At 47.0% G+C, this 12,784-nt stretch overlaps 1 protein-coding gene across 1 annotated transcript in view; it reads left to right on the top strand.

Moving 5' to 3' along the window:
• The first annotated feature begins 648 nt into the window (after positions 1-648).
• The window catches only part of LOC308325841 (serotransferrin-like), a 66,795-nt gene continuing 54,659 nt past the window's right edge, over positions 649-12,784 (top strand). Inside the window, exons 1-7 of the mRNA XM_080778554.1 lie at positions 649-815; positions 1,182-1,284; positions 7,621-7,818; positions 8,522-8,675; positions 9,464-9,519; positions 9,941-10,113; positions 11,215-11,368. Coding sequence (XP_080634680.1) covers positions 666-815; positions 1,182-1,284; positions 7,621-7,818; positions 8,522-8,675; positions 9,464-9,519; positions 9,941-10,113; positions 11,215-11,368 — 988 coding nt within the window. The 5' untranslated portion in view covers positions 649-665. The remainder of the gene's footprint in view (positions 816-1,181; positions 1,285-7,620; positions 7,819-8,521; positions 8,676-9,463; positions 9,520-9,940; positions 10,114-11,214; positions 11,369-12,784) is intronic.

Raw genomic sequence — 12,784 nt, 5'->3', positions numbered from 1 at the left:
ACCACCCTCAGGGCTCTGTACTAGGATACTAGTGATGTTTTCAACGTGTTTGAGTTTCTGCGAAAGCTTTCCCCACAGCCACAATTCCGGATGCTGGTGTTTAATTAAGTGGTTAAAGTTGTTAACCACTTCCACTTGTCTTAAACCCTGTGTAGGACTTTGTTGGAGCGGTGTACCCTATAGGGGTAAGCCTGCTCTTTTTCTTTCCATCGACACCAAATCTCTTCCATGAAAATAGGCGGTTTCAACGATTGGCAATACTTTCGGCGGATGTTTGCCCCAGAATAGGGACTACATAGTGTAAAAAGTGGTTACGATGCTTCCAATACAAATAATATATTTTTTCATTACCTAGGCTATATGTAACACCGCGGGAATCGTACCCGGGTCTCCAGCATGGAAAGCCAGCATCTTAACCAAATAACCACTAAGTCAAAGGGATATCCCTATATGACTCAGGGGAGATATTAGACTTTTAGGACATGCAGGTTGAGGCTGGGAGCCAACCCGATCTGAGTCACGTGGCACCATTGTAACACCTGGGAATCGTACCCGGGGTCTCCCGCTTGGAATGCCAACAGTATATCCCATTGGCTTAAAGTGGTTAAAGATGTTTAACATCTTTATCCATATCCACAGCGTTTACGTCTGCATCTCCTTGGTGGATGTTCTGGGCTCCAACCCCAGTTCCAAGCATCAGATGGTGTGTGAAATCCAGCCAGGAAAACTCAAAATGTGCATCCCTAGCCGAGAGAGACTCGACCTTCTCCTGTGTACAAAAAGGAAACACTCTTGAATGCATCGAGGCAATTAAGGTGAGAAGAGAACGCTATAGTGTTAAAATTGTAATCCACAACTTATATCTTAATGAATGAAAGGTTTTTTTTCAAGGTTCAAGGTCGATTTTATTTGTCATTTAGCCTACATGCTTGCACATGAAACGAATACCGTACTCGGGACCAGAAGTGTGCAAATGTTCCTCATGAATTCCTGACGGAGATCCAGCTGGATTGAAACGTTGATTATTAAACAGCGATAAAACAAATGGAGCTGAGATACCATCATACCAGTGTTGCAGATTTTATTATTATTATTATTATTTTTACTGTTAATCATTATTTGTCCAGCACCTGGGTGAGATGGCCTTTATAAAATATTTAGCAGCAACATGTTTTTGACAGAACGATGAAGCAGATGCCATCACTCTGGATGGAGGAGACATCTACACAGCTGGAATGACTAATTACAACCTGCACCCCATTATTGCTGAGGACTATGGCCCAGGTAAGATGATCTATCTATCTATTTCTCCTAATTATGGATAGATTGTTCTTTCTTTTTTCTCTCACTCTCTCTTTGTTGCATGAATTATCACTTTAACCACTTAAGGGGCACTATGTAACTTATTTTATAATGAATAAAATGTAATTAAATTGTCCAATCTGTATGGCAGAGTATAGGGTATGCGCGTGACATCATCATACCTGGAAGTTATGCAGGAAAGCGTACTGAGTGGCAAAAACTACTTACTGGCCTTGACAGCCCATATACATTCCAAACAGAAAAGTCCTATCTGATTATATTAAACGACATTAAACTTACTTAATTGCCACTTGATTTGCGCGATGATTCTAACAGAGACATGGTTAAAACCATCTGTACCGGACGAGGCTGTTGCACTGGAGGGACTGACAACTTTCCGTATGGACAGGAGCTGTGATGTCACTGGTAAATCCCGAGGGGGCGGGGTGTGCATTTACACCAACAATAGATGGTGCAATAATGCCACAGTGGTCGCTAGTCACTGCTCTTCTGACATTGAGTTTTTGACTATAAAATGTAGACCATTCTATTTACCCAGAGAAATTACTACTATTGTAATTACGGCGGTGTATATTCCCCCCAGTGCAAACACTAGGCACTTAGTGTATTATATCGTTCCATCAGTGTGCTGCAAACCACACATACAGAGGGGGTCTTCATCGTAGCTGGGGATTTCAACCAGGCTAACCTGAAGACAGTTCTCCCTCAGTTTTACCAGTATGTGGACTTTCCAACCAGGGGCAAGAACACACTGGATCGGGTTTACAGCAACATCAAGAGTGCTTTTAGAGCAGCCCCCCGCCCCCATCTTGGCTCATCAGACCACCGTACAGTGATGCTGGTCCCCATATATAGGCCCATGCTCACCAGGGAAAAACCTGCTGTAAAGCAGGTGAGGGTGTGGCCTGAAGGTGCTATGGAGGCACTACAAGACTGCTTTGAATGTACAGACTGGGACGTGTTCAAGGAGGCAGCAACAGAGGGTCAACACACTGATGTGGAAGAGTATGCTGGGACTGTGTCTGCCTACATCTCTAAATGTATGGAGGATGTCAGTGTTGTAAAGAACATCACAACTCGGGCTAATGAAAAGCCTTGGATGACCAGCGAGGTACGTGCACTACTGAGGGTACGGAACAATGCTTTTAAGGCAGGGGATGGTGTGGAGCTCAGAACAGCAAGAGCCAACCTGAACCGTGCTATCAGAGTCGCACAGCGTGCCTACAGTCAGAAAATACAAGGTTTCTTCCAGGATCCTACGGACTCCCGGCGCATGTGGCAGGGCATTCAGTCTATCACAGGCTACAAGGGGGCTCCATCACCCTGTGAGGACAATGAGGACTTCCTCAATGAGCTGAACCATTATTTTGCACGCTTTGAAGCCACAAACAACATCCCTGCAAGGAAAACTATTCCTCTTCCAGATGAGCAGGTACTCAGTCTGGATGTGCATGATGTGTGGAGGACGCTGAGAGGCATCAACGCCCGGAAGGCGTCAGGCCCCGACAAGATTCCAGGTCGGGTGCTAAAGGGATGTGCAGATCAGCTGGCCCCGGTCCTCACGGACGTCTTCAACATGTCACTAAACCAGGCTGTCGTCCCTTCATGTTTCAAAGCTGCTACAATAATACCAGTGCCAAAAAAGCCCACAATAACATCTCTCAATGACTACCGCCCAGTTGCACTCACCCCCATAATGATGAAGTGCTTTGAGAGGCTAGTAAATTAGGCTCACATAGTTTCCAGACTCCCTCCCACATTCGACCCATTCCAGTTTGCCTACCGTGCTAAGCGCTCCACAGAAGATGCTATTGCCTCGGTTCTACATCGGAGCCTGGCCCATAGAGGGTAAGAACACCAGTGTGCGCATACTGTTTCTGGATTTCAGTTCAGCATTTAACACTATTATACCCCAGCAACTGGTCGACAAACTGTTCCCCCTGGGTCTGGGCACTCCCTTGTGTAACTGGCTGCTGGACTTCCTAACGAACAGACCTCAATCTGTCCGAGTCGGAAATAACAACTCCAGCGTCATCTCCCTGAGCACTGGTTCTCCCCAGGGCTGTGTCCTGAGTCCACTGCTGTTCACCTTGATGACCCATGACTGCTGTGCCAGGTTCAGTACCAATCATATGGTGAAGTACGCGGACGACACCACACTTGTGGGCCTCATCAAGTACGACAACGAGACGGCCTACAGGGAAGAAGTGAGACAGCTAGTGGGCTGGTGCAACACACACAACCTGGTCCTGAATGTCAACAAGACAAAAGAGGTCATTGTTGACTTCAGAAAGAACCAGCGCAGCCACTCACCACTCCTCATAGAGGACACTGCAGTGGATGTAGTGAGCAGCACTAAGTTCCTGGGGGTACAGATCACAGACAGTCTGTCATGGTCCTCAAACACGTCCTCTCTTGTGAAGAGAGCCCAGAAACGGCTGTTCTTTCTGCGCCGGATGAGAAGAGCCCAACTCCCCGCTCCCATCCTCACTACTTTCTACAGGGGAACTATAGAGAGCATCCTGACAAACTGCATCTCTGTCTGGTCTGGAAGCTGCAATGAAACAGACTGGAAAACAGTTCAGAGAGTAGTGAGGACAGCGGAGAAAATCATCGGGACATCACTGCCTTCCATCAAGGACACTGCGCACAACCGCTGTCTGTCTAGGGCCAACATCATCAGGAATGACCCCACCCACCCACACCAGGGACTGTTCACTCTGTTGAATGACCCCACCCACCCACACCAGGGACTGTTCACTCTGTTGAATGACCCCACCCACCCACACCAGGGACTGTTCACTCTGTTGAATGACCCCACCCACCCACACCAGGGACTGTTCACTCTGTTGAATGACCCCACCCACCCACACCAGGGACTGTTCACTCTGTTGAATGACCCCACCCACCCACACCAGGGACTGTTCACTCTGTTGAATGACCCCACCCACCCACACCAGGGACTGTTCACTCTGTTGAATGACCCCACCCACCCACACCAGGGACTGTTCACTCTGTTGAATGACCCCACCCACCCACACCAGGGACTGTTCACTCTGTTGAATGACCCCACCCACCCACACCAGGGACTGTTCACTCTGTTGAATGACCCCACCCACCCACACCAGGGACTGTTCACTCTGTTGAATGACCCCACCCACCCACACCAGGGACTGTTCACTCTGTTGAATGACCCCACCCACCCACACCAGGGACTGTTCACTCTGTTGAATGACCCCACCCACCCACACCAGGGACTGTTCACTCTGTTGAATGACCCCACCCACCCACACCAGGGACTGTTCACTCTGTTGAATGACCCCACCCACCCACACCAGGGACTGTTCACTCTGTTGAATGACCCCACCCACCCACACCAGGGACTGTTCACTCTGTTGAATGACCCCACCCACCCACACCAGGGACTGTTCACTCTGTTGAATGACCCCACCCACCCACACCAGGGACTGTTCACTCTGTTGAATGACCCCACCCACCCACACCAGGGACTGTTCACTCTGTTGAATGACCCCACCCACCCACACCAGGGACTGTTCACTCTGTTGAATGACCCCACCCACCCACACCAGGGACTGTTCACTCTGTTGAATGACCCCACCCACCCACACCAGGGACTGTTCACTCTGTTGAATGACCCCACCCACCCACACCAGGGACTGTTCACTCTGTTGAATGACCCCACCCACCCACACCAGGGACTGTTCACTCTGTTGAATGACCCCACCCACCCACACCAGGGACTGTTCACTCTGTTGAATGACCCCACCCACCCACACCAGGGACTGTTCACTCTGTTGAATGACCCCACCCACCCACACCAGGGACTGTTCACTCTGTTGAATGACCCCACCCACCCACACCAGGGACTGTTCACTCTGTTGAATGACCCCACCCACCCACACCAGGGACTGTTCACTCTGTTGAATGACCCCACCCACCCACACCAGGGTCTGTTCACTCTGTTGAATGACCCCACCCACCCACACCAGGGACTGTTCACTCTGTTGAATGACCCCACCCACCCACACCAGGGTCTGTTCACTCTGTTGAATGACCCCACCCACCCACACCAGGGACTGTTCACTCTGTTGAATGACCCCACCCACCCACACCAGGGTCTGTTCACTCTGTTGAATGACCCCACCCACCCACACCAGGGACTGTTCACTCTGTTGAATGACCCCACCCACCCACACCAGGGACTGTTCACTCTGTTGAATGACCCCACCCACCCACACCAGGGACTGTTCACTCTGTTGAATGACCCCACCCACCCACACCAGGGACTGTTCACTCTGTTGAATGACCCCACCCACCCACACCAGGGTCTGTTCACTCTGTTGAATGACCCCACCCACCCACACCAGGGACTGTTCACTCTGTTGAATGACCCCACCCACCCACACCAGGGTCTGTTCACTCTGTTGAATGACCCCACCCACCCACACCAGGGACTGTTCACTCTGTTGAATGACCCCACCCACCCACACCAGGGACTGTTCACTCTGTTGAATGACCCCACCCACCCACACCAGGGTCTGTTCACTCTGTTGAATGACCCCACCCACCCACACCAGGGACTGTTCACTCTGTTGAATGACCCCACCCACCCACACCAGGGACTGTTCACTCTGTTGAATGACCCCACCCACCCACACCAGGGACTGTTCACTCTGTTGAATGACCCCACCCACCCACACCAGGGACTGTTCACTCTGTTGAATGACCCCACCCACCCACACCAGGGTCTGTTCACTCTGTTGAATGACCCCACCCACCCACACCAGGGACTGTTCACTCTGTTGAATGACCCCACCCACCCACACCAGGGACTGTTCACTCTGTTGAATGACCCCACCCACCCACACCAGGGACTGTTCACTCTGTTGAATGACCCCACCCACCCACACCAGGGTCTGTTCACTCTGTTGAATGACCCCACCCACCCACACCAGGGACTGTTCACTCTGTTGAATGACCCCACCCACCCACACCAGGGACTGTTCACTCTGTTGAATGACCCCACCCACCCACACCAGGGACTGTTCACTCTGTTGAATGACCCCACCCACCCACACCAGGGACTGTTCACTCTGTTGAATGACCCCACCCACCCACACCAGGGTCTGTTCACTCTGTTGAATGACCCCACCCACCCACACCAGGGACTGTTCACTCTGTTGAATGACCCCACCCACCCACACCAGGGACTGTTCACTCTGTTGAATGACCCCACCCACCCACACCAGGGTCTGTTCACTCTGTTGAATGACCCCACCCACCCACACCAGGGACTGTTCACTCTGTTGAATGACCCCACCCACCCACACCAGGGACTGTTCACTCTGTTGAATGACCCCACCCACCCACACCAGGGACTGTTCACTCTGTTGAATGACCCCACCCACCCACACCAGGGACTGTTCACTCTGTTGAATGACCCCACCCACCCACACCAGGGACTGTTCACTCTGTTGAATGACCCCACCCACCCACACCAGGGACTGTTCACTCTGTTGCCTTCTGGCAGAAGGTATCGAAGCATTGGAAGTAAAACAGCAAGATTTTCCAAGAGCTTTTTCCCCCAAGCCATCAGACTTTTGAACAAGTGCACTATCCCCTAACCTTTCCCCCTATATGCTGCTATTAAGGACTCCTGTTGTGCAATATCTGTCTCTCAATGAACTAATGGTGCTTTTTAATTTATTTAAATTTATTTGTTTTGAAGTGGATTTTAGATTTTAATAGTATTTTAGCTCTTTTAACTAGCATACTAAAAGCCAGTGAAACGACATTTCACTGGCTTTCATTTCTCTTATGCATTTTATGTATCTGCTGAATGACAATAAAGCTATCTACCGGTATCTATCTATCTACTTTATGCATACATATACCCTCTATTCATGGTTGTATTTTGTTTCACTGCTCTTCTATTGAGATATTTTAGATCATGTCAAAGGCATACTGTTAAAATGAAAGGTCAAAGGTCATGAGTCATGACACAGGATCTGACATGAATTTTGGACATAATATTCAAGATTGTATCCCCTGAGCAAGCAGGCAGGCTCTATTAGCTCAATGGTATACAAAAAAGTCAGAACTTGCATAGATAACCGGGTTCAAATCCGGGGCAGAAGAGGATTATGCCATAGCAGGGCGATCCCCAATTGCGCAAATAGCCAAACTACAAGCTCTTAAGATGTTACTGTATACAAATTGCAATTGTGAGCTTGGAGATAATGATATTATTGAAAATGTTGAAACCTTTGAAACCAGAATCAGACACCTGTTACTATGCTCTGGCTGTGGTCAAGAAGAGCTCCAACTTCAGCATCAATGAGCTGAGAGGAAAGAGGTCCTGCCACACCGGACTGGGAAAGTCTGCCGGCTGGAACATTCCCGTAGGAACTCTGCTAACCATGGGAAACAACGGGATCCAGTGGGACGGCATGGACCAGCAACCTTTGGAAGGGGGTGAGTTTTTTATTTGATTGATTTGAAGGTTAACGGTTAACCATACATGACAAGAGTACACAAAACTATCAAGGATAATACACAACAAGTTCCAGTCCAGTACGAGACTATGTTTTCGCCCCTGTCCGTCCATCCTTGTGTGTGTGTGTGTGTGTGTGTGTGTGTGTGTGTGTGTGTGTGTGTTCGTCTGTCTCACTGTCTGTCTCTGTGTGTGTGTGTGTGTGTGTGTGTGTGTGTGTGTGTGTGTGTGTGTGTGTGTGTGTGTGTGTGTGTGTGTGTGTGTGTGTGTGTGTGTGTGTGTAGTGTACACTAATCTCCCGGCACTGTTGGCCCTATCGGCGTGAAACCGTGCTCGCACACTCCCTGAATGCCAGAGCAGAACATCTGTCCCAAATCTTTCACATCGGCCTGTTACAGTGCCTCCAGGAGGTTGATATTAATCATACAGATTTTGTCCAATCAACGCAAATACTTTGTCATTTTTCATAATCCATCCTGATTGACTAAGAATGGCTTCCAAACTTTGCAGCAGTGGCCCGTTTTGAACAAAATGCCTCAAATCATGAACACGGTGTCCGATTACTCGTTAGAGAGATGCGTACATTATCAATGATTACTGTGTTAAGATCCACAGGCTAACATAGACGATGTAGCAATAATGTCAGTGTGTCATGAATTAAAAATGACTATTCTGCTTTTGTAGCGGTGAGTAATTTCTTCTCGGCCAGCTGTGCACCAGGAGCTGACCCGGCGACGTTTCCCAAGCTGTGTGAGCAGTGTCCGCTCCAGCCCTCCAACATGACCGACTGCTCCCGCTCACCGGACAACCCTTACTACGGATATGCAGGTGCATTCAAGTGAGTAAAGGTTTATTGGTTTGGTATTTGCGCCCCCATCCAGTTATTTGAGGAAAGAAAAGTAGAACAATCATATAGGACAAGACAAAGAAGACTAGACTAGATTAGACTAGGAGAACTAGAACTCAGTCACACTGTCAGTCACAACAGGAGGGACTAGAAACTAAGCACACTCTCTCTCTCTCTCTCTCTCTCTCTCGCGTGCACGTGCGCAGGTACACATGCACACGCACGCGCGCGCACACACACAACCTACAAAACAACAAGTGAACCTAGGAGTCCTCTACAGTGAAAAAGTGGGCCTTAAGCATGTTTTTAAAAGTCCCTGTAGGGTGGGCGCAGCTTTAAAGGGAGTTTGTTCCACTAAGGCTGTTTGTTACGTTTCACATATTGTCTGGGATTTATGTGTATTGTAGATTTTCGGACTTTATTTGGATAGAACAGTGAAGACTGATAGGGAACAGGGAGAGAGAGAGACAGGCACAATATTCTTGCCACAAATGGCAATGCAATTTAAATGAATGCGAATTAATCGCACAAAATAAACGCTGCCGGCAGATGTGTAAGGAGTGTAAGGACCTTTACTATGCGTCTGCTAAATGCCTAAAGTGTAAATTGTAAATGAGCAGTTGAGACGAATAATCTAACCATCTATGTCCATATTTTATTCTGACCCCTCTCCGAAATGGCCTATTGTCCTGACCCTGATGATTTATATACATTAATTATATAATTCGTTAATTAGTTTGGACATAATATTCATCTCAAACTGCTCAATTGTCTCATAGGTGCCTGACGGACGGAAGTGGAGACGTGGCGTTTGTCAAACACACCACTGTTCCTGGTCAGTATTACTGCATGTTCTACACTGATAGTAAACAACTGGTCAGTAATACTACATGTTCTACACTGATAGTAAACAACTGGTCAGTATTACTGCATGTTCTACACTGATAGTAAACAACTGGTCAGTATTACTGCATGTTCTACACTGATAGTAAACAACTGGTCAGTATTACTGCATGTTCTACACTGATAGTAAACAACTGGTCAGTATTACTACACTGATATGAAATAATAATGTTGATTTATATACAGAAGGCTGTACTAGTCATTATAGTCAAGTAAGTCTAGTGGGTCAAGCAACAATAACTATATATACAGCTGAAAAGTCTTTAATGTCCTACCAGGATTACTCCCAAAAAGTGCAAAGAATGTCAATGTCTGTGTGTGTGTGTGCGCGTGTGACATGGTTTGTTTTCCAGACGAAGTGAAGGACAGCTATGAGTTGCTGTGTAAGGACGGCAGCAGGGCCAGCGTTGACGACTACACTAGCTGTCACCTGGCTAAAGTGCCGGCCCACGCTGTGGTCACCCGCACCAATGACGAAGAGCTGGCCACCCTCATCTACACCAAACTCAAAGAGGCTGCTGACGGTGTAAGACACACACACAAATATCATCTACATTCTACACCAAACTCACCAAGGCTGCTAATAGTGTAAGACACACACACACACACACACACACACACACACAAATATCATCTACACCAAACTCACCAAGGCTGCTGACAGTCTAAGACACACAGAAATAGATACATAGATACTTTATTTGTTCTTTCGGAAATTTGTCTTGTACACAGCAATCATCAGGATACAGAAAACATATACAAACAAACAGATCACACAGTACATTGACAATAAAGAAACAATGCCAACAGAAGGCCACCAGTCATAGTTCCAAGAGGCATCAAATCACACTTTATGCACGGAACTGAGATGGGGCCTGCTTGTTCATAAGTCCTATACTTATAGGAACAAACAATCTTGAGGCCCTAGCCTGCAGAGAAGGTACCATGTACCGTCGCCCTGATGGTAAAAGATGGTATTGGCTGTGTAACGGGTGTGTATTGTCCCTAGTAATAGCTTTCCCCTTCCTGAGTACCCGGGTCTCGACTCCTTTTGAGCTTGTAGATGTGCTAGTTTTGCAAATCTTGAATGTGAATCCTGAAAAGTAACAGATTTAGAAATATGAGGTTTCCACCTGACGCATGTAATTGTTGTTCAGCTTCAACCTTTTCTCCGATCATCACCTGGAAAATCTTTAAAGTGTGAACCCATTCAATCTGGGAAAGCGTCTATGTAATTTTAGTTCTCATAGAAACATACGTGCCTTGCAGGGCTTTGACCTGCTCTAGTGCGTCTATAAAATACTCTATTGGCCTTAATATAAGACAGTTTTTTTCCAATGGAAATATCCTAAAAAATATTATAATCGGGGTCTAGACTATTTGACATTCAATGTTCTTTTACATAAATGAGTCGTCTTATAATCAGAGTCGTCTTATATTCGGGACAATACGGGTACAGTATGTTTTTTTTTCATGATTTTTTTAATTGCCGAAAATCATGAAAAAGGACATACTATATACATACTATGTTTGTTCGAAAACCATCAAAAACAACATACTATATAGTATGTTGTCGAAAACCATGAACTATAGTACGGTAACTAATGAGTTGCTCTGTGCCTTGCAGGGTTTCGACCTGTTCTCCTCTAGTGCGTACGACTCAGGTAAGAACCTGATGTTCAAGGACTCCACACAGAGCCTGGTGGAGCTGCCGAATGACACGGATCCCTTCGTGTATCTGGGCGCCGAGTACATGAGCATCATCCGTTCCCTGAACAAACGTAAGAGCAGACACATGCACGCACTGACGCACGTTAATTTACCGGGAAAAGAATCACATCAAGTTAGAATATGGAGATAAGAGGGTCTTGCCAGACTGAGCCAAATTATTTTATCGTTTCCTCTTTGCTTTTCAGAGTCAACCGACGCGACCTCCAGTGGCATCACATGGTGTGCTGTGGGCGAGGCTCAGTATGAGACATGCTTCACGTGGAGCTTGAGCGACATGGTGAACGGCGTCACCGGGATTAAATGTACGACCGCCACCACGGTGGACGACTGTGTGAAGAAGATACTGGTCAGCACACACATTTTTATTGTATTCATTTTTTTATTGATTGAATACTTTATTAGTCAGAAACAGCATGTGGCACAGTAAGACATTAAGAAGTGTCTCCTGTGGGCGTGTTCTCTTCTGTGCCCATGCCCTGGGTCAGTTTGACAAAAGGGCCTTTCTGTGTGGAGTTTGCATGTTCTCCCCGTGTCCCCTAGGGTAGGTGCCCTCACAAAAAACATGCAGTAATCCTGGTCTCTGAACTGATGGAGCCTGATGGAGGGGAAAGGAACTGGTTGGAATAATGTGTTCCTTCCACACGCTACGTCCAACCGGGGAAACTCCCCCCTGTCAGGTGAAAAGAACTAGCTTGGACTCGTCATCCATAGAAGGAAGCATGAGGTCAGTCTGTTGGTCTGAGCCCAGGATTACGTTAGATAATTGACACTTAGTGAAAAAATGGGGTGCAAAATCATGGGATAAAAGTAAATCAATAAATAAAAGTCTCCCGTCTGCTTCCCAGAGGAACGAGGCAGATGCCATAGCCCTGGACGGAGGACACGTCTACACAGCTGGAAAATGTGGTCTAATCCCTGTCATGGTGGAGCAGTATGATGCAGGTAAAACTAAACATCTAATCCCTGTCATGGTGAAGCGCTATGATGCACGTAAAATGTGTACTGTAGGACAGTGCTCAAAACCTCAAACCTTTTTCGTCCCAATTAAGTTTTGTGACAGTATTAAACAGAAAATGCATTTACGAGGTCAGGATACCCATTTTATCCAATAAGGCCAGAGAACTCACACACGATGCAAATTAAACGAGTGGGATTGGAAGCGATCACACAAAGAAATGAGCAGACAACATTGTAACTGGAACACTATAAAATGGAGGCTGATTAATGGGTACTCCTGGATTTTGAACGCACCTGAAAAGGTATTTTCTGATTATTAAAGGGCTGGAGAGATGGGGAGACCCCCGTTACTGAACAAACAGCAATGATTACTATCAGAATATATATATATATCACCCATTCTTGAGATAAGGGACAAAACTTTTTTCAAACTGGATTTTTTTTTTTTTTAAGATACATTCAAATCAAATAGATGTATTTGTAGACACAGGTCTCAACTACCAATCTTG

Source organism: Protomyctophum bolini, assembly GCF_963924005.1.
Source record: "Protomyctophum bolini genome assembly, chromosome: 12".
NCBI classification, from domain to species: Eukaryota; Metazoa; Chordata; class Actinopteri; order Myctophiformes; family Myctophidae; genus Protomyctophum; species Protomyctophum bolini.
Note: the sequence above shows the minus strand (reverse complement) of the source record. Positions and strands in the feature narration are given on the sequence as shown.